Here is a 23,661-nt window from a genome sequence, read left to right as displayed (position 1 = left end):
ACTTGCATTTTCCAATTTACCAGAGTTGAATCAGAAATTCATCCTTGAAACCATGTTAGGACCAAGCCTTGTTGAGAATGTGAGCATTGGGGTAGATGTTGTATCTGAAGGAGATGCTCCAAAGGTAGTGAGTATGGAAGCTCTGGATCTTATGCCTATGACACTAAGGTCTCCTAGGTCAAAGCCTACCCCTTTTAGAGAAACCCAAAAGCTAAAGAAGGATAAACAAAATAATCCAGTGTCAGTGCGTGAATCGCCTAGAAAACACTTTGCACCCAAAAATAGAAGAAAGACAAGCAGCTCAAGAGGGTTGTTGATTTATAGGTCGAGGAAGAACAGGGCAACGAGGACATAGATGTTGAGGGAGTGGAGCCCCTTACCAAGTTTCATGACTATATCCCTCCATTCAAGGGGAAGGCGAAGGTCACCAAGAACCTAGACTCAGATAAGTTTGTCATTTCTACGTCGTTGCTGCTAGAGCAAGTTCCCTTTGAAGGTCCACACCTTACGTGGATTCCCCTGCTAAATATGGAGGATTGGGACCTAATAGATCATGAGCGATTCCCTCACCTAGCGAAAACCAATTATATGAATCACATTTACTACCCAGATTCAGGTGTCACCGAGCTAGAGACGGTGGAATGGATCCGCACAGTGGAGAATTCAAGATTGTTGAACCTGTTGTGGGTGCCCCACCATCATTGGACTACTATCCACATGACATGTGTGTGTCAGTTGCTTACTCTAGTGCACGATGGGTCCCTAGGGCTAGGAGGGCCTATACCCATCATTGGTATGCTCATCCATAGGATCATGCAGCTGCCACATGAGGGTTTAAATCCAGCCAAGGAGTTTGGTGGGAATGTAGGAGAAAAGGATTTGGAAGCCAAAATGAAGAAGGAATTTTCCCTCGTGAAAAATCCGTGTGGATATTCAATCACTTCTATCAATGACCTTACGGTGTAGATCGCCACACAAATCTTAGCAGGGAAGGTAATGAGGAAGTGTTGCGCGGATGAAGTTTCGGCGCCCGTGGTTTCTCTAGCTGCACAATGCACAAAGGGTGTGCAATTCAACTGCTCAAGGTACCTATGCAGTGAATTCCTTGCAAATTTCCGCGAGGTCTAGGATGACACCAAGCCATTCCATTATGCTTGATTGCCACTCTCCATCGTGTTGTTCACATGGTAGCTACCGGAGGATAGCCAGTTTCCTTCATTGAAAGAAGGATTGCCGGCGGTCGCATAGTTTTCCTCCCTATGGGCCACAAAGTACCTCGTGCGGGTCAAGAAAACAACGATATTCTAGGTTTTGATGAAATCAAGCCTCCACATGGCCATCAACCAACACCCAAGGTTGGCCAACCTTGTACGAGTAATTGTCGACTTATGCCGCATTCAACGCTAACTTCCACCGCATTTACATTCAAGCCCAAAATGATCTGCAGCAGAAATGGTACGAATTACCATATTTGGTCACAGTTCATGACATATAGGAGGTAATCGAGTGATGGCCAGTAGAGTGGTGTGCCCTCTCAGACCTAGATGTCAAAAGTAGTAAGGGCACATGAAGCTCAGTAGAAACGAAAAGGAAGGATGCAGCCAAGTAGGCTGTGCAAAATTTGGTTGCACAACAGAAAAAGGAAGCTGTAGAAAAGGCTAGGATGGAGAAGGATTATGTTGCTAAGGAGTAGGCTTAGCAAGAGCAGTGCGAATCACAGAGAAGTGAAAAATCCCCTTCGCCTGCAACCAAGGAGGAAGAACAATATAAACAAGGCGGTGGAGGAGATGAGGGGCAGAGCACTTCGTTTAGGTTTAAGAAGTGCAGACAGGAGCAGCAGGAAGGTCCCCGTAAAAAGAAAAAATCAGACAAGACGAAAAGTGATACCATGATATTAATGGAGGACCATATCGATGAGAATGGCAACAAAATATGAGATACTACTACTAAAGTGTTGCAACAGTTTGAGTAGCAGTATATGCAAACACTAGGGAGCATCCAAAAGGATCTGCATGAACTGCAGATCCAAGCTAATAGGATACATATGGGCATGGGTCAAGCTAGCAAAACACAAGTGATTTTGGCACCGGGGACAAGTCAGGTTGTGGAATTGGTAAAGACCCTAAACCTTCACACTGTTGCTTTACCGGAAGTGTCCCTACGTGCAGAGTCGGCCGATAATGACATCATCTCAAGTACCCTTAAGAACATCGGGCTGAACATTACAACACTCTACAATGAACTTCTTCATGTGCTATAGGCAGGCGTGATAGAGGAATTGAGAGCTCGGCAACAACATGATCTCAATTTTATCAGTGAATACAGGGTGAACAACGAGTAGATGTTCCCGAAGAAAACATAGATATTAAAGGAGAAAGAAAGAATGTAGGAACAAAGTTCCAGGCTAGAGGCTGCGGTAGCAAAGGCATGCATAACAGTGCTGGAGCTTCACATACCAAAGGATGCACAACCGGAATCTAGATCCAAAAGTTAGCTATAGGAGTCCGAGAGGCAAAGGTGGAAGTTGGACGAGTTCAATTCGAACTCAATATGAAAATCATGGAGTTGCAACTCAAATTACTGCCTATGACTCTGACTGAGCTTAGGGAGCAATGTAGAGCCATTGTAAAAGAAGGAGTAGCCACTTTGGGTGTTGTAATCGCTGACTGCTCAACCTTATTTGAGCAGGAAATGGAATTGGTGATGATTCTGCAGGAAGACCCAAACCTGGAGATTCTAAACACAAAGGTTTGTGAGCTGCAGAAGCAGCATGATGAGGTCAGGGCAATGACGCGCTCAATTACTTGAGCACAACGCCTTACCAAGTTGCAAGAGGGGAAGCAACTCCTCGCATAGGTAGAAACAATTCAAAATAAGGAGGTCATGCTTAAGGCTAGGTTGGGACCTTGGTTTGAATAAGCTTACCTAGTCACAACCAACATTTAGGAGAATCTGACGGGCTTGCAGCAAACACAACAAATGATGAATTTGGATGTAGAAGGACCATCTACAAAGCAGCTAGTAGAAGAGATCAAGTAGGCAACTACACAGAGAGTTGTCAAGGATGTAGTCATGCAGGTGGAGTTGGGGGATATTCGCAATAAGATTACAGCACCAACCGAGTGACTCAAGGGCGAGTCATGACCTTTGTGTTGGGGGCCTGTTGGGATTGGATCCCGTCAGTCAGTTTTGGGGTTAAAAACCCAAGTTTTGATGTAAATTTTGGTAAAAGGATGTAAAGTATCTACGATTTGTGGATGTAGAGCGTGGAGGTAATTAGGAGTAAAAGGGAGTTTAGCCTCTTGTCTATGTAAAGTTGAGTTGGTTTTGAGATCCACCTATGGTCTGTGGACCATGGGATTGTATGTAAAAAGCTATAAATAAGTGTGTCTTAGAGAGTCTAAGGTGTTTCTATATCTGAGGGAGGAAAAAGGACAAGTAAGTAGCGGGTAGATAGAAGGAAAAAGGCTCCACAGCTAAGTGCACGGAGGCCTAGAGTAGAGTCCATAGCTGAGTGTGCAGACCCCTGCAGCTGAGTGCGCATGGAAGTTTTGAGTCTCGTTGATGCCTCAAAAATCACTGCATCAACATGAGGGAAAACGAATCGATCTCGACCTTAAAAGTAGCTCCTTTTCTGTTTGGTGTGGTGGCTCCGACTGGATATAATGGGACCAGTTTCTCAATGATTTGTAAGTGGGATGGATAAGTGACCGATTTTATAATATCTAATAGGAATGATGGATGATCTATTCTAAAATGCAACAATATAAAAGTAACTAAACTATCCCAGGAAGTCTTTCTCTTAGTGCAATTTTTGATGGTTTTTATTAACACGTAGGCATATAGATGACTCTACTCATCAACAAAAATATTCATTCATATGATAATTACTTTGTTCAAGTAGTTGAACAAAGTAATAATTAAAACGTTATCACAATAATCTTTATATATTACTGACATACATATGTATGAAAAATAACAACTCTTAAACATTCAATAGTGATAAGTCAAAGAATTGTTGTAAAAACATATACATATATCAATAATAGAAAAATAAATAAATGTTGATTCACATAAAAGCATGAAGCAAAAACATAGATAGTAGTACCATATGCATTTGAGTCTCCTCCGATATGAATCACATTCAAATCCCGCCTTTTAACTTGGAAATACTTTTACAAGAAGCAATAGTGCATATCACATAAAATAATTCATCATCAAAACTCAGAATTCAGGTCCAGTTTTTATAAAAATAATTATATCAGAAGTACAGTAGTGCAACTTTCGATCCAAGTCTTAATACAGAAAATTTGAGGACTCTTTCTAAAAACGTGAAAGGGTCTATAAATACTACTTAAACTAACAAACTATGAAATAAATATGTTATGCGCTGGTATAACCAAATCACAAAAATGTGAAAATATTCTCGAAATAGGCATGCAACAGTCGATTGAAATGGTTCACTGTATTGGCTAATAATCTTGTGATTGTAGCTGACAAATGGCAAGCATCGGCTGACGTTCTGGTGGATGAATCATGTGTGAGTGTAACTGAGCAATGTATGTGGCATCGTTAAGTTCGGGAATCATATGGCCAATTGCATCGGTGAGGCATTTCATCGCTGTCCATTGACTATATGGTTTGATAAGGAAAAACCAAAAGGTTTCCCACGTTACACATTGAATACCTGCGATCAATATTTCCCTCTACTCCAGCTCCTGTTTCTATGTCTGTTCTAATGCTTTTACTGATGGAAGTTTCCCTGGAGAACACTCTGTTATTAAATTTGATAAATAAAGAGTATTATTAATTAACTCAACCAGATTGTTTGTTGCTGATCTGCATCTTGATGTCGCTCTTTCTGCCTTCATTAGCTAAGATTGCCATTCAGCAAATAGAATTTATTTATGCGATTCCAGAATTTGTGGTAGATTAGCAACTTTTCCCTCTTTAGTTTCTTGCCAAGAGAGAAAATTTGTTAATCTTTCATCTGCTTTTTCCAAGTTCAGTCTCGCATCAACTGATTTTCCAACCATGGATGACGAAATTTCACAAAGAGGAAGAACGAGTGAGATATTATGACATAATAGGCTCAACTGACTAGACAATGCCCTGGTAATTTGTAGAGCCTCCGATCTGAATTCTCCCACTTGGGGATATTCCTTGAATCTTTCTATTTGGAGTGATAGTTGAGCGATCTGTTCTTCCTTCGATTTACTCAGCTGTTCATTTAATGATTGCAACTTACTCAATGCTTAGGATAGTTCATGTTGCTTATGAATTGCATGCTCATCAATCCTTTGCTTTTCTTTGAGCAATTGCTCATTCAATTGGTCATTTAACTGCCTCTGGACTACTAATTGTTGTTCCAACTCTTCTATCTTCTGTTGTCTCTCTTGTGCCTATGCTTTCAGTAAAATGATTGCTTAGTCTTTTTCTTTTAACAAGTCACTGACCTCCAATGCTTGATCTATTGTGGCCGTTGTGTATGCTCCAACATACTGAGCAAGTTTGGTGAGATCTTCATAAGGATTAACTTCTTCTCTCCATACCACATTTTTTATCTCCATTTTTGAAGTAAAAAGAGGAGATTGATCAGCTTTCCTCTTCTTCATTTGTCTTTTGATTACAGCCCTATGCTTAGGGTTGTAGAAGACATTTAATGGTGGTATCTCTTTTACATGTAAAACAATTTCATCGGAGGGATTTTCAGGGATTATTTCTACATCCTTATGAGTCATGGGTGGGCCACTTGTTCCTTCAGTCGGAACTGTATTGATTACTGATTTCTAACCAGTTGTCACCTCAGGTGTGCTGAATCCTTGAAGGCTCTCAGTATTACTAATGATGGAATCAAATTGCTGCCATTCCTTGATCAGTTTAAGATCAAAATAAATTCTTGAATCAAGGAGTCCGCTACTTGTTTCTTGTCCCTACTCTTGCTTTGGCAACTTTTCCTCTTCAGGAACCTTCTCCACTACAGGAGTATTATCGACAGTTTTCTGTTCACTTTGACTCTATGGCTGAACTGTTCGGGCTGTAACTAATAGGTCCAAAGGTAGAGTTTGCAACCTCTGGGCTCTAAGCCTATTGGATTTTTCTAACCCCTCATCTCCATATTTGATCCTAGCCAATCCTTTAACCCGATAAAATATTTCAGCTGAAGCAAATAAATAATCAAATTCATCTACTTCATGATCAAATTTGGCAAGCTTAGCTTGAGAGGTAACATTATGGGCAACCTTCCTTGGGTCATATTTCCTATTCGGAATAGTGGCAATATTTAGCATCTGAATTTTCTCTGCCTCTTTCTCTGCATGCTTATAATCATGTAAGGTAAAAATGTCACACCGTAGGGGGAATATAGGCCACATATGTTTCTTGGAATCCTTCAGGGTTCTTGATGTTCCTTCAACTGTTACCTGATATGCCAACTCTCCGGCTAACAGTTTATTAGGAACATGTAGAGGAAGAACATCGGATTTGCTGCTTCGTGAGATATCATAGGGGCAGGCTTATTGAAGATAAAATAATATATAGGTAGGACAAAACCATTGCAAATTTTGTACAGGTGATTCTTATAGTGGGCCTTCCACAACTATTTTTGATAGACATGAATAGGGTTGGGATATTGGGAAGTCCACTTCCATCTGAGTATAGGGTATTCAGAATTAAAACAAATAATATCAAGAATATATGCACTATAGTAGAAAGGAGGAATGATCCGGGAAGTTGTATATGCTTTCCTTCTGTATTCTAATATCTTAATGGCTAGTCTATTAGATAAAATATTCACCCAATCCATAACATAACCATTAATCACAACTTCCATTAATGGGACCATATCTATAGTAAATTTTGTAGAATCATGTTGTCCCCATAGTCTACACATCATAGCACTAGCATAGCAATAAGGAGAAGCTAATGAGTCAATAGAATACTTACCCGATGACTCGTGCTTATGTTTCTTCGAGAAATGCCTCCAGTGTATGATTGGGTCTAATTCCAAGTCATTTTCTTTTGCAAATGCTTCCAGGAATGCCTTGTTATAGCACTTATTGGGTGGAGGTAGATGGTACATTTGCCTAAGATCTTCAGGTTTAAATGACCGAACATCCTTCCATCAGCCATAGAAAATGTTCTATCTGAAATTGGGATTTTCTTGACAACCCATCTAACCATGTCAGTGTATGGAAAAAATTTGGCCCGCGCTGCTATCCTGTGAAGGTATGAACAAGCCAATTCTTTGAGAGTTCCTTCTGACTTGCTGGTGGAATCGACTGTGGCTTCCTCTTCCAATTCTTCAGGCTCCTCTCCTTCTATCAAATTATATATTCTTTCCCAGCTTGCATTTCCTAGACTGAGACATGTTGTATCTGATATTATTCCCTTCTTACTTGGTCCTGGTTCTTTAATTATAGGAGTTGCCTTGGCCTTCTTATATTTCTTCCCCATCTTCTCTAGATTCATGAGTTCAAAGAAACTCTGCACAGACAATTACAAATCATAACACAGGGATATGTCGCTGAAAGGAAATATGAAAATGAACAGAATTAAGGTGATTGACATATGATAAGTTGGATACAGTTAAGAACCACCACGAGTAAAATCTTTTAAGGATTTACTCTTAACTATGAAATAAATAGCCATTCAAGCCACCATTCATGATGAATAAATATCATAAATACCTGTTTCATCAATCATATATTGAATGATTACCTCAAGTGTGTCTTTGGATTTCCCCGATCGGTGATTGGCGATAAATCACAACTCGAAATTGGGAGTTTCAAAAGGGCAAGGCTTTATCACTTGCAAAGAATATATCTGATTGCCGATAAAGTGATATTATAATAGGGCCAAGTATGTTTTCATTAAATTGGTTTGATTTATTAATTTTTTAAAAGACTTATGCATGCAAACCATTTCGCGAATGTTTTCTTCTTGAGATGCATGCCTTATTTATTGATTGCAATTGGGGGTTTGGCTTGCACTTTTAGTTCTTTGTCATATGACATCCCCGATTGCCGATTACAATTACCTTTATCGAACCGGAGGATTTGATGAGGCCCTCTTTATGTGTGTCCCTTTGTCATCATGATACGCGATCTCCGATCACTTTATCGCAATGTAGAATTATTTATAATGTTTTTCAGAGGAACACTTTGTATTTTTCAAAAGGCTTTACAAAATGAATTATTTACATTGGGCCTTTTGATAAAGATTTTTCTTATAATGAGGTCAACACCAGTTTTATTTATCAGATCACAAACCTCACTAAGTTTATTTAAAAGGGACCCATTTATTATTAAAAAATTTGTGTAAAAGTTTTTTAGAAATGGGGGGTTGTTGTACAGCACAACAATTGGCAATTCACTAGAAGAAACAATTATCTCTGAGAAAATAATGTAATATTTTAACCTTCTTAATCTGAAAACCTTAGTGGATAGAAAAAATCTAATATAACTAGGTAATCATAAACTCCGAATATAATGAAAACTATTTTTTCTATGTCTTTATCATCTCAAAATTACATACATTCTAGGTTTAAGTAAACCTTAATTGGTTGATAATAATAAAACAAGAGACTTCTCCAACCTAGCTTTTATAATTACTCCTTTGTCACAGGTAGAGCCGCTGCTGCCAGCAAATGTTTATAGTCTTGACAAGGTTACCTTTTTAACCATTTAATCATTCATTATCCCATCCATTTCAGAGTATAATTTAAAAGAATGCATCCAAAAGATATGTTTCCACATGTTTTGTATTGCATTTTCCTTTTCTCCTTATTTTTTTATTTTTATAAGATAAAAAACCATTGTCTTGGTTTGTGGTCAATTGTTGACAACGCCATTCACTGGTTGTAATTTAAGTGAACAAGCTAGCTCGTGATGAGACCCCTTGTCTTATAATTATAAACCATTATGCTATTTTGGTATGCAATGTTGGTAATGTCAGTTGAATTAGTCCCCTATGGTCATGGTAAGTAGGCTCATGATGAGACCTCTTATATCTTATATCAAATATATTTTAGAACTACACTCTGAAAAATCATAAACTTTGATGGATGGGGTGAATAATTTTCTCCCTTAGAGAAGATGGATGACAATTTTAAGAGTTGAAGATGCTAAGAGTGGATCAATCTTTGCTTTCTATTGATAACCTTTTTTTTAGGCTTTTAAAACTTAAAATTATTTACAGTGTTTTCAAGTTTTGAGAAGATTTTACAAAAATAAAAAAGGTTTTCAGAGTTTAATTATACCTAATTTCCTAGAACTTTCTTCTTTTCTTTCAAGGCTTACATCTATCAAAAGTAAATATTAACACTATTTTTCTTTTAAGTAACCTTTTAAAAATGGTAAAGACCAATAGAGGGCTATTTACAACTTTATTTTCCAAGTAAGAAATAAAACTAATTATTCACACAAATATAGCTAAAATTTGAATATTTACAAAGTGAGAAGGGGTTACCTCCTCAAGTGAAGAATTTTTTCAAAATAAGCCCATTGACAGGAAGAGAATCTCTCTTTTTTTATAGATCTTGCAATCTAAATGTTGATGGGCCTATTTTCTCGCTGATTTGAAATGGTCTGAGCCACATTTTCAGAAATTTAGTGTGTTTTCCTTTATTCTCGTGGGCTTTGTACTATTTCAAAACAAGAACACCAACTTGTAAAAATTTTGGGCCGGTGGAAGCTGTATAAAAGAAGACTTAATAATTTGTCGATGCTTCGCATGTGTAGTCCGGGCTTTCTCCCTTTCTTCTTCTAATTTAAGGATTTGATTATGTCTCAATTGGATAGAAGATGAGGGATTTTCTTCAATAAACTGCACTAAGACTAGTGATGGAAGTACTAAGTTTGCTTGTATGACAGCCTTCTTTCCATACAATAGATTAAATGGAGAAGTTCCTATTGAGGCCTTCTGTGTTATACGGTCTTCCCATAATGCAAATATCAAAGACTTATGCCAATTCTTATGATTCTGATCAATAGTTCTCTTAATGATTTTGATGATATTTTTATTGGTGGATTCTAATAAACCATTACCCTGACGGCAGTAGTTTGCAGAATATTTCAATTTGAATCCTCTTTTGATAGCAAATTCAAGTATGGAATTACCAAAGAAATAAGATGCATTATTAAAAATAAGAACGTTTGGGACACCAAACCTAGTAATGCTGAACTGGTCTACGAATTCAATGATTGCCTCAGAGTTTGTTGTCTTCAAAGGAATTGCTTCCACCCACTTCGTAAAGTAATATGTAGCTATAAGGATATACCTATGCTATTTTGATGAATGTGGAATAATTTCTCCAACGATATCCAATCCTCATTGTTCAAAGGGCTACTCAATGTTGACTGGTTGCAAAGGAAAAGTTGGCTTCCTTTGTCTTCGACTAGCAGTTTGACATGTTCTACATTTCCTTACATATTCATGAGTGTCTTTGAATAAGGTGGACCAATAATAACCATCATGAATAATTTTGTGAGCTGTTGTATCAGCTCCAAAATGTCCTCCCATTGGACAGTCATGTAACTCCTGCAAGACCTGTTGCGCTTCAGGTTTTTCTAAGCATATTAACAAAATTGAATCATAATTCTATCTAAAAAACACATCATCGACAATCATGAAGTTTTTTGCTTTCATTCTTATGACAAGTTTATTTTTATAGGAAATATTAGAAGGAGCATATCCATTTTTCAAATAGAATATCAAATCTGCATATTGGGATTCAGGATTAATGGTACTTATCTCATTGATTTCTTCAATATTGTTTGTACCTTCATGTTCCTGAATATTAGAAGCTTCTGCTAACAACTTGCCAAAACCTTGGCCTTTAACAATATTTGCTGGTCCAGTGTCGAAATCATACTCTTGTAATGTTGTGACCCAGTTTGCCCTTTCTTCTCCCAATTCCCTTTGCACTAGCAACTGTCTTATTGCTGAAAAAGGGACTATAACTTTTGCATGAGCTTTTATGAGAAAGGGCGTAAAGTGTTTAGTGGCTTTGAATATAACAAAGTCTTACTTTTCAACTTTAGTGTAATTGAGCTCAGCACCTTGAAGATTTGCACTATAAAATGAAATTGGTGCTTCCAAGTTTTGATCATTGATTTGTGTCAGTACTGCTGTGTAAGATGAATCAGATGCAAGAGTATATAAAACAAAATTATTTGAAAAATCGAGAGTGTTCAATGTGGGAGCATTTATGATTTCTTACTTGATTGAATTAAAAGCCTTCCTTTCTATATTCCCCCATTTAAACACTGAGTTTTTCTTGATCATAATTTGTAATGGTAAAACAAATTGTGAAAATTCTGGAACAAATCTTTTTCCAAAATTTATTTGACCTAAAAATGATTGCATTGATTTTTTATTATGTGGGAATGGAATATCAGAAATCTATTTGATTCTATCTAAATCAATATAAATACAATCTTTTGAAACAATGAACCCCAAGAATTTACCTTGGTCAAGAGCAAAAAATGACTTCTTAGGTTTTAGTGAAATCCCATACCTATTACAGCGTTCAAATATTTGTTTCAAATCATGTAAATGATTTTCCCTTTTCTTAGAGAAGACAGTAATTTCATCTAAATAGACAACTATTGATTTATTGATCAGACCTTTGAATTTTATATCCATCGCTCTTTGGAAGGTAGCTCCAGGATTAATTAAACCGAAAGGAATTTTTTGATAGGCATAAGTTACCTACTTAGTTCTGAAAGTAGTCTTGAGTCTGTCATCAGGGTGCACCAAGATTTGGTTATACCGTGAAAATCCATCTAAGAAAGACATTAATTCAGAACCAGCTACTGAATGCAGAGTTTGCTCCATTGTTGGTAGTGGGAAGTTATCTTTTTGACTTGCCTTATTATCTGAAATCAATGAAAATTCTAATGTGACCATTCTTATTTCTCACAGGCACCAAGTTGGACACCTAATTTGAATGTCTAATAGGGAAAATTATATTAGCCTCCAAGAGTTTGTTTAACTCAGCTTTTATCTGGCTTTCAAGGTTCAGATGGATTTTCCTTAATTTCTGTTGTACTGATTTTTCTTCAGATATCATTGGAATTGTATGCTATATGATAGAAGTATCATATGTTTTCAAGTCATCATAATTCCAGGCGACGACATTTTTATATCTATTTAATAATCTGATAAATGCAAATCTTTCTTCCGAAGTAAGTCTTAATCCCAGGTTACTATTTTGTGGCTTAGCCTCTGTGCCAAGATTTATTAATTCAAATCTCAAAGTATAACTTTGAAGATTTGAATTAGTAACCTGTTTAAACCTATCTTTGATGTCATAGAGGTATTCAAGTTTGACCACTGGTTTATGTATTGAATTTTCTTCAAATTTTTCCTTCATTTGAAGATCATACTCATTTTCATTAATAATTTGATCATCATAGGACTTATTAGAAGTTAAAAAAGTTAAAATGTCATTGTCATGATTGAATATTCTCCAGTTAGTGACATTATCGGGAATTGACGGTGTGAAAATTAACTCTACTGAAAATCTATTGGGACTGTAATCTTCAGATGGAAGGAGCTTAGAAGCAACATTGGTTAGTAAATCTGCTGCTGCATTCTGAGATCTAGGAATGGGAGAAATATTAAATGCTAGAAAATGAGATACAAGGTCTTCTACCAAGGATTGATAATATTTAAGGTGACTAGAAAGGCAATGTATAGTATTTCTGACTTACTTTATAACAATTTCAGAGTCACCAAACACTTTCAAATATTGCACCTTAAGACCTATTGCTTTGTAAAGTCCTTGAATCAAGGCTTTGTATTTAGCAGTAGTTTTTGTGTACTCAAATTCTAATCTACACGATAGCATAGTCTTTTCTCCTTCAGAACTAACTAAAATACATCTTGATCCTGCACTGTCATTAGATTTAGACCCATCAAAATATAATGACCAAAATAAAGGTTTATCTATAGTTTTATTTACAATTGCCTTAGAAATTTTAACACATCTTGATGTATCTGTTTGGAAAAAGTTTTCAATTTGAGATGTGAAATTATTAATTGAGAAAGGTGATGATTGAGCATTAAAATTACCAAAGAATGATTCAGATGAGTAGTTACCAAGAATGTTATTGTTGAATGCTATAGGCTGGTTTTCTTGTTCAAACTCTATTATAGTATGAGTCATTAGCTTCTCCCGATCAATCTTAATCTAATTTGGCTTCCCCTTATAGGGAAGCCACATGTGAGACCAATTAGTAGAAATGTAACCATGAAGTTTCTTAGACCAGTCTCTGCTTAAAATCAAACCATAAAACTCGGGAATATCAACAATTAATATATCAATTCTCTGAACCACTCTTGGATCAGTTGATAACCTAATGGTAACTGAGTTGATTTCTCCTAATACTGGGACCTTAGTTCTATCCAACTGGACAATATGCACTGCAAACTTTTGGGGTTCAATATTCAATTTATAACAAACCAAAGCCGGTATTATATTCGATGAAGTCCCTGAGTATATCAAGCAATTGTGCAGATTTCTATTATAAATCTCGTAGGTCAAGAGAAAAGGAGGAGATCTATCTTTGATTAGAACAACATCAGTAGCTTCTACTCTACTAGTTGGTGGCTCACCTATTTCATTAGCAACTTTGGACAATACAACGTTCAGAAGAGGAGAATAAGGTACTACATTTAATTCATTGAGCAACAATTTTTGTTGATGTTTAAACTTATTAAGCTCAAACATAGTGATATTCACTTTTGTTTTCTTCATGTCTTCAAGGATGTTGTAATCCATAGAGTTTGCAACTGCTAATTTTTTAGATGATGAAGGTGGATTGGAAGTTGATGGCTGATTTTGAGTAGGTATCGCTACAGACTTCCTTGTGGGAGCCTCTTCTTTAGTAGTAGTACCCATGTTCTTTTTCTTTTGAGTCGCTTGAATAAGTTCAGGAGTTCCTTTACTCCTGGTACTTACTAGAAAGGCTTCATGTTCATTTTCATTATCAGAATTTGGAAAAACGAAGTCCCACAACCCATGACATTCTACAACTACCTCTTCTTCAGTTTATTCAGATGATAAGACTGTATCTTCTTCTTCATTGTCCTCAGGGTCTGACTCTGCATTGGATATAGCATTAAGGGGGTTTTGATTCTAGTTCCTTAAAGTTTCTAAATGGCTTCTTAGTTGAGGTCTCAGCTACTTGTTTCTTAATTTCTGTCATTTCATTTGATATAGTTTTTAGAACCTTTTAGAGACCTTCCATATCGTATGGATCTTTAGCCATTTTCTTCTTTAAATCATCTTTGAAGGTGACTTTTTTAGTTTTTCTATCTTCAAGAGCAACTTTCTTTTCTGAGGCAATGATACATTTTTCCACAACAATTTCCTCTTTCATATTCTCTGCTAGAGTAGGTTTTGTTGCTCTATCTACAAAGATAGCTATGTTTGAAGGTAAAGCTGATATATACCATTCACTTCTAACCTGTTCGCTAGGTTTTGAGGAAATAGGAATCTTATTTAAGAGTTTATTAAATCGTGAGTTGAACTCTTTTATAGGCTCTCTAGATTCCATTTTAAGATTTGAGAGATCATTAATTAACGTTTCTACAGATCTGTCATCACCATATTTAGTTAAGAATTGCTCTTGGAAAATATTCCAATTAGTAATGGATCCTGATGGTAACGAAAAATACCAAGACCCGGTTGATCCTTGTAGGGTATATGGGAAAATTTTGACAACCACGTCTTCTTCAGTAACTCCTTTTAGATTGACTGACAATATAAAATTTTTTATGTGTTCATCTACCTGAACGCCTGCATCTGGATTGAATTTTGGCAACCATTTCCTGGGATGAGCTGGCAATGGGTCCAAATGTTCAGGCATTGTGACTGCACCAGGATTGTTCCACGGGTTTTATGCTATTGTCAAGCTACTAACAAATGATAGCACAGATGAAGTTCCAGATGGTTCCGAAGGAACGGATATTAAAGTTCTAGATGGTTGAGAAACAGATGTTGAAGTTCCAGTACCCTGTTGAATGACAATCTGGAGTGGGGGAGTGGATGGTTGACTTTACAATGGAGAATATGAAATGGATGATGATGATGAGAAAGTTTCACTATCAGACTCTTTAGTTGTCTTCCTTGATTTTTTCCTTTTAGGCAAAGGTAATTCAGTAGGTTCAATACCAAGCTTTTCACTCTGAAGTCTGGTGAGGGGATGAGAAGGAATGAATTGCGAAGTCACACTGCCTTGAGATAACTCAGATTTCTATGGTGATATTGAGAATCCTTGAAGTTTATGAATTAGAGACTGTACTTCAGGAGATTCTAGAGTTGATTTATCTGAGATGTTTTGAGGTTGAGTAGTGGTTGTTGTTTTTTCAACTTCTCGCTTAGAAACTAGAGTTTTAGCATGCGAGGGAGAAGTCGGAGGTGAGGTGGAGGGAGATTTACTCTCAGAATGGATTATAGATTTATATTTTCTCACCATTCATAGTTCATGCCCTCCTTCTAGCACCAAAAATGTTGATGCCTTGAAAATTGCTGCGTCAATATCGGGGAAAACCACCCGATCCAAACCTTAAAAGCAACTCCTTGTCCGTTTGGTGTGGTGGATCTGACTGGATATAATGGGACCAATTTCCCAATGATTTATAAGTGGGATGGATAAGTGATCGATTTTCTAATATCTAATGGGAATGATGGATGATCTATTCTAAAATGCAACAATATAAAAGTAACTAATCTATCTCGGGAAGTCTTTCTCTTAGTGCAATTTTTGATGGTTTTTATTAACAAGTAGGCATATAGATGACTCTACTCATAAACAAAAATATTCATTCATATGATAATTACTTTGTTCAAGTAGTTGAACAAAGTAATAATTAAAACGTTATCACACTAATCTTTATATATTACTGGTGGGCCCCATTATTGTAGCAATAATGCTACAACTCCTGGAACTCCCTTCTTTAATTTTATCAACCCGGTAGTTCGTAACAAACTTGGAAGCGACGGTGTTGTATGCACAAGTACTAGCTCTTGCCGCAGCTGTCACTTGGTCAGCTGGCACAAGTCCGCTAGGGGCTCAAGCCAACTTCTATGAGCTCTTAGAAGAAGCTTTTAACTGATGGATGAAAGCTAACTCAAAGGAAGCTAATCTACTTGCGGAAAGAAACTGGAAGCCAAAAAGAAACGCAAACCCTAGAAAACCCTAATTCTACCAACTAGTCCTACTGATGCAAAGGAAAGAATGCAAACTACGAAAAGAGATTCCATTACTTCTAGGAAGGTAAAATGCATGTGTCTAAGTTATCACTATCTGAAGAAAACATCTTTTTGTGTTTTTGCTTAAGTTGTTGAAATTATCATGCATGTGCTTCTAACTAGTTTTCCACTGTGCAGGGATGGATCAAGGGATTAAATGCTTTGGGAAAGGTTGGGATGGTACAGAGAGGGTCTAAGGGATCCCTAACATTCTTTCTGAGAGTTTCACAAAGTCTGGATGCCATGCAACCGTGTTTATGAACTTCTACAGGAAGTCTGTAGGGGTTTCTACAGGAAGTTCTGTAATTCTTCTACAGGATGTTTCGAAATGGGATTTCTGAGGATGGGTGATTGATGGAAGATGCATGGATGGTTATGGAGGTAGGATGGGGGTCTGAAGTGACCCAGGAACTGATGGATGGAGTGGTGAGATGATATGTGGAAGGCTGATTTGGCTTTAAGGTAGTTGAGACAACAATGGAGAAGAAGGTAGGGTTACGTGGGAAAGAGGATGGGTGTGAAGCGAGAAGCCTAGATATGGGATGAATCAGATGGCTCTGATGAAGCTTGACCATGTGAGTGAGTGATAGAGATGCCCTGCACAATGCACATTCAACTGAATCAATGAATTCTTGCAAACAAACTAAGTCCTAGCTAACTTAATCTAACTGTCAATGAAATGAATAAACAGCAGCCTCATTTGGAAAGAGAACCATGTACATCACGTGAGCAAGAACATTTCGAAAGATCTAAATGCATGACAAACTCCTACCAATCGATTCCCAAACATAAAAAGCTACTTTAACCAACAAAAACAACCAAAATAACAAAGCAAGATCTAAAGAGCAGATTTTATTTTAAGAACGCAGCAAACACACATAAAGATAAACAGGGGAGGTACTGGGCGCTTGAGATGGGCCCAACCCCAAGAGCTACAGCCTCCCAAGGGAGATTTAGAGCTGGTGCAAAGCTGAATTCATCTTTATTAATCAAGAATGAAGAGTTACATCAAAACTGTCCACAAGGAGAGCTTGAGAATGAGCTGAAAGCAAAGCTAATCTATTGCATACAAATCGAATTACAAAATGACTACAACAAGGCTATGAAATGACTAACTACTAGCTACTATCTACTGGCTAAATAGCTAACATCCACTGGCTAACCAAAATGAGGCCCTAAGCCTTCTTATTTATACAAATTGAGGACCCAACAGTCCTCGTAAACTTTAGGGACTCGGCTGCCCAAAACTTGGAGTTAACAGCAGTCCTACTTGACTTGCTTGGCTGCCCTTGTGCTGATTGATTCGGTGGCCCTTGAACTCCGAGCTGATGGTGGAGAATTCGAGGTAAGGGCCCATAAATTAAGGGGACACCTTCCTACAAATCCTCTAGCTTGTTCTCCCACGAATTTGGCTGCCAAGTGCTCATTAAGACCTTCAATTTTGTCTCCAAGTTGACCAAAAAGGCTACACAAAGCACCCATTAGACTTGTTGGCATAATGACTAACCAAATTCACTCTATTAACATAAATATAATCAAAAACATGCAATAAACTAATGAGAATGGTGGATTAAGTCAAATTAGGAGGTTGAATGAGCCCAAATAATTGTCCATTTTTGGCGCTCATCATCACCCCCCCACTGAAAGTGTTGCTCATCCTCTAAGCAACCAATCTCTCTCCTCATCTTTGATGGCCCTGGTGGCTTCTTTGGCTAACATCTCGGCCGATTCCTCCTTTGGCTTCCCTCTTTTCAAACTTCCTGTAGAAACAGTTCGCTGGCTTCCTGTAGAAACAATCTGCTAACTTCCTGTAGAACCAATTTTCTCTGACTTTGCTTGCTTGGCTGGGGGTGCCTTCTCCTTGAACTGTGTTGCTGCCTGAAAGCTGACGAATCCAACACAAATGGCAAGTCTAATGTATTATAAAAGCACACAAGTACAATGAACTGCCTGAGAATAGATATTGCATGCCAAAGCTGGATGGGAAAAAGTGTTTCCAGGCCTTTAACTGAATCAAATGGCATTCTTAATCTTGGATTTGAACTCTGCTAAGAATTGACAACAGAAGCAGAACAGAACATAAGATAGATCAAGGGCAGAGAAAATATGACTTGCTCAGATATCACTGCTATGAATCAGCATTTCCCTTCAATCTAAAATTGCTTCAAAACAGGCCAAAAATGAGAATTCCCAAGTTTTGTTTCAAGCTGCTGTATAACCAGGAGTAGAGCAAAACTTCATACCGAATCACACTTTTAAGAATTCTTTCACATGGAATAATCTGGCTATTGCAAAAGACCTTGTGAACCCCTTGGAAAGTATTGAAATAAACAGATCTAACCAGAACAACACCAGAAATTTCCAGTTTGTTTCATGGTAGATTCACTTCATGCAAAATCACTGTTTTTCCATTAGTTAACTTTAATTCAAATTTCTCTTCCTAACACGACAATACTTTCCGACTGCGGCAACTTTCTCTTCTTCATTTGAAGATGTTGAAATAAGTTTTGCTAAACATTTCATATATTTTTCTCCAAGATGTTCTGCTAATTTTCTTTTATCTCCATCTTGAGACAAGATTAACAACAGCTTCACAGCATAAGCTCGCATTTCAGAGTATGTAGCTTCACAACAGCCTCAACAGCCACTGGTACACAACAAATGGCATGGAATGCTCGAACAATGCTTTCATGTATTGAAGGTGGTGTCAAATTTATTAAAGATAATAGCTGGTATATGATCTCATCAGATTCCAATAATGCAGCTATTGTGTCATTTGTTCTTTGGGGAAATGCTGTAGACATAGCAAGGTTTGCATAGGTATTAACATCTTTTTCTCTCAAAGCCAATACAGTTGACAGTGGTGTGCATAGAAGGTCCAAGATGGGTCGGACCACCCCATCTTTGATCATTTGTAAAGCATTCTCAGGTAAACTTGAAAGATTCTGAAGTGCCCCAATGGCTGCTAATTTTGACTTCAAATTAGCATTTGAAATCATTTCAAGAAGTGGAAATACAACTCCCTCTTTGAGCAATGCAACGTTGTTTTGATCTGTTAAACCTATCTCTGACAACTTACTTGCCATATCAATTTTCATTGTGTCAGACCCTTCTCTCAGGTTCTGTATCAAAGGCTTGAAATAGTTCGCCTGTTCCATTTGCACTACAGTATGCTCACTGTATGGGAGATTCTCCAGAACTTCGTTTGCATCCTTAGCAGCTTTAGGATTGTCACTATTTGACACTGTTACAAGGAGGAGGATACAACCTTGTACCTTGCCAATCTGTTCACACACAGCCATATCCTTTGAAAGCTCTAAAAGCAATTCCACGGCTTTCATACCCTCTGCAATATCACGTGCAAGTGAAAGAACAATAAAATCAATAGCATGATCCACCTCAGCTATTTTCACCTTTCTTCAAGCTCCAAACTTGATGAAGAAAAACTCAGGGTCCTCTGCTCTGGAAGACTCTGCTGTATTTTCCTGTAAAACGTCTTCCTGTAGAATGCTAGCCGGATGCCATAGGATGTCTCTGCGCCTCTGCACAATCTTGGTATGCTGGAGAATTTTGAATAGGCCAAAACAATCAGCGAAGGATGATAGGTTAATCATTTTGAGGAAGCAGAGGATGTATACTTCAGTTGAACATGATGCAAGTGCAAGTTAACAGCAGTCTATGAGTTTCGGCTAAGCGCTCATTAATTCTACGTGATTTTTGGTGGAGTGAGGTGGCAAAAACGTGTGCTGGCCCATATGAACTGTTGTGCTATCATGAACTTGCATGTCTTCTTCTATTTGTTAATCATTTGATGCCCTATGCACTGAAGTTCAACAAATCTTCCATTGCCTGTGTTTCTCAACTTCCACGTGAATGACTATCCACGCATGCTGCGTGATTTTCTCGTGAGTGCTAGAGAACTGGATGTCTTGCTATATTCATGGCTTAATTTCACCATTCCATTCGTTCATGCAATGCTTAGACTAGATTCATGCAATAGATGAACAAGGTTTAGTCACGTACCTGAAGTCAAACGGCTGCTTGGGAAGCTTTTTGCTGCTGCATGCTCATGTTCTGCTGCTGCATGCTTGGATCCTTTGGTTGCATGAGGGCTTGGCTGATGATTTTTGATTTCTTTTCCTTGTGCAGGTGTCCTCTGACCAGATCTAAGCTGCATGCATTTGTTTCCACGTTCAGATCTGCACGTTCAAGCTGCTGCTGCTGCAATGTCACAGAACCAGAACTTGTTTTCGCCATTGCTCCCAAACGGTAAACCGGATTGATATGAAACTTGCTGAGCGTGTTCCTATCATCATTATGCATCTCCCATAGCAAAATCGTGATCAATGGATGCACGGATTTCGAGAAAAATGGAAAATGGCTGAAGATTTCAGAGATCGATTTCTCGGAAACCGTACGTCAGAATCGGCTGAAACTGCTTGGGTAGGCTACTATCACCAATGTGCATCTCCCCATGAAATAGTTTTTAAAACGGATGCACGGATATGGAGAAAATGCAAAAATGGTTGATGGTGATGGAGGCTGATTTCTTGGAAACCGTGCACCGGAATTGGCTGAAACTGCTCAAGCATGTTGCCATCACCCTTGTACAATTCCCCATAAAACGGTTTGTCAAATGGATGCATGGTTTTCAAGTTATGGCAAAAACAAATTCTGTTCTATGTGTTTTTGCTTCAAGGCACTTTGCATGTGTTTGCATGGAAGGGAAAACTGAGCTTGGGCTGTGATGCAGGTATGGAGATGATGGAGGAGGAGTTGGAAGATTGCATGAGGGCTTCTGAACCCTTGAGGAAGCTACCATGTTCGCCAAACCACTTTTTGAAATCCATGTCTAGTTTCCCACAATTTCTACAGGAAGTTCCTGTAGAAGCACAATGAGAAGCACAATGAGGTGGAAAAAATGATGGAGAAAGGCAAGGGATGGACACACAAGTGCTTGTAGGCCTAATCAACAGATTCCCACCATCAGATTCCATTTTAGACTTGAATTTGGTTCGTCCAAAGGTTCTACAGGATGTTTCCTGTAGAAATACAGAGCTTCCTGTAGAAGGCACAAGAAAAATTCCTTTAACCTTGATTTGAGTGCTCCTCCTGTCATGAAACATCCTTCTTGCAACCTGCAATTAGCCAATGGAATTAGTTTTATTTTTCTTTTTCTTTTTCTCTTTTGTTTTTTTTTTTGAAAAACAACTAGGGCGCCTCATGGAGGTTTTCACCCTAATTGCCTACCTTGGGCACCTCCAAGGGAGGTTTTCACCCAAAGATCTTATTCCCTTTTATTTTCTCTTTTTTTTTTTCAACCCATTGACCGCCTCATGGAGGTTTTCAATCAATGAGCCAATCTAAGGCGCCTCCGAGGAGGTTTTCACCTTAGATTTCTATTTTCCTCTTTTTTCATTTTTTCTTTTTCTTTTTTCTCTTTTTTCCTTTTTTTTTTCTTTTTTCTACCCTACCCTACTTGAAAAAAAAAAATCATTCTCAAGTATAAGAATACTTCCAATGGAGCCATGTGCACATCGATATTAGAGACAAAAAGATGTGGAGGCTTGAAATGCATGCTTTGACAGGTATCCATATTTTAGATACAAAACGATTTGACTTTGAAGGGATCAAACATAGCTGAGGAAGAGAGTACCGTTGCAACTTAGTGACGATCTGAAACCATATCTCAATATAGCTCTGATATCCTCGGTTCTTTTGCTGATCTGGATCATGTTTCATGTCACCCTCTAACATGACTTTCTCATCTTCCTCTTTTTGCTGATCTTTCTCTTGAATCCATGGAATATTTGATGGTAACCATGAGGGATCTTTCTTTATCTATGCTTCTGATGTCTTCTCTTCATCAAGTGCAGCCCATGGTTCTTTGATCTCCTCTTTTGAATCTTCTTTTGCTGGATGTGATCCTTCAATGCTTTCAAGATGATCTCTTTTTTGCAATGCTTTTCCTGAGCTATGGTGAAGATCATTGAGCTCAAGAGGAGTCATTTTGATATGTCGTGCCTCAGCATTGTAATGGAGTTGAGCTACTCCAATGTGTGGATTTGGAAATGGTGGTATGGGTAGCTGAGTGGAAGTGTGAAATTGAGATGGAGATGGATGGCATTGTGGTTGGGTAGGAATTTGGGGTTGCCTTGTTGGAGGAGGAGGCGATGGTTGTGGATGAGCAGGTGGTGGAGGAAAAGAAGTGGGAGGAGTGTTGTACTGGGGCCTCCACCCCTGATGAGGTGCATTCCACTGAGGCTGTGGCTGAGCATAAGAGTGAAACAAATGAGCAGCTGGTTGGGCGTAATATGGATCTGTGAAGGAACAAGGAGGAGGTGTGAACCATGAAAGGTGAGCAGGGGGACCCCAAGAGGGTATGGAAGTGGTTTGATAGGGGTCATAATAGGTCTCAGGTGTCCCTTGCAGTTCCTGCTGGTAAGATCTAGGTTCATGTGGCCTCCTTTGGTTCATATAACAGAGTGATTCAGTGGCTCCTTTGGTTCTCTGGTATGCAGCTTTGAGTCCAGGCAAGGAAGGGCACTGATTCGTAGGATGGTATTCTTCACAGATGAAACACACTTCTAGAGAGTGCATTGGACATTCGTTCCTAGGATGCTTTCTAGTGCACCTAGGACAAAAAATGGCCAAAGCCCTCTTGGCTTCTTCTTGCTTCTTTTGGATCCGCAAGGTATCCAGTTGCATGGCAAGAAACTGCCTCATATCACTCTTGAAATCTTCGATCTGATTTGCAAATTCATTTTTGGATAAGGTACTGCTCCCAACATTTCTGCTTGTAGCCATTTGCTCCAGAGGAATGTTTTCTTCTTCTTCTCCCCTAGAGGTTCTTTAAATATGCCTTGATGTCCATCCAGGGGTTCTTCTTAGTCACAGCCATCGAAGAAGAGAGAAGGTTGGCCGTGTGAAGCAATGGGGGGTGTTGTAAAACCATTTTTCTAACTTATCTCTACTCCTACAAGGCATGAAATGAAATCTTTTTGATTGATTTTTGTTTTTTTCTACTTCTACCTGCAAAAACGAAATAGATTGAACTGCAACTAACTATCTTGCTAAAATGAAAATGCGGAATTGAAATGAAAGCAGGAAAGGACTAATCTATTTTGCTCAAATTAAATTGCAGGAATGAAATGCTAATCTACGCTTGCAGAATTGAAATGCTAATCTACGCTTGCAGAAATGAAATTGCGGAATTGAAATGCTAATCTATGAAAGCGGGAAATGCTAATCTACTTTTGCATAAACGAAATTGCATAATGGAAATGAAATAAACTACTTAGCAGAAGATTGTAGTGGAAAATAGAAGAAAAGCAGCAATCACCAATACTCTGACGCTTCCCCGGCAACGGCGCCAAAAAGATGGTGGGCCCCAATATTGT

The 23,661-nt window shown here is 38.2% G+C and overlaps 1 protein-coding gene and 1 pseudogene across 1 annotated transcript in view; one reads left to right on the top strand and one right to left on the bottom strand.

Annotated features, from left to right (window-relative positions):
* Positions 1-2,808, top strand: part of LOC149199489 (uncharacterized) — a 58,554-nt gene extending 55,746 nt beyond the window's left edge. Inside the window, exon 2 of the mRNA XM_089400589.1 lies at positions 2,689-2,808. Within this exon, the coding sequence (XP_089256715.1) occupies positions 2,689-2,808 (120 nt within the window). The remainder of the gene's footprint in view (positions 1-2,688) is intronic.
* A 16,044-nt stretch (positions 2,809-18,852) lies between these two features.
* LOC149199488 (DNA replication licensing factor MCM4-like) overlaps positions 18,853-23,661 on the bottom strand; it is a 136,905-nt pseudogene continuing 132,096 nt past the window's right edge.

Source organism: Pinus tabuliformis, chromosome 2_1 (genome assembly GCF_031772625.1).
Source record: "Pinus tabuliformis cultivar Carrire ecotype Pingquan chromosome 2_1, CPIR1, whole genome shotgun sequence".
Taxonomy (NCBI): domain Eukaryota; kingdom Viridiplantae; phylum Streptophyta; class Pinopsida; order Pinales; family Pinaceae; genus Pinus; species Pinus tabuliformis.
This window is presented reverse-complemented; position numbering and strand designations above follow the sequence as displayed.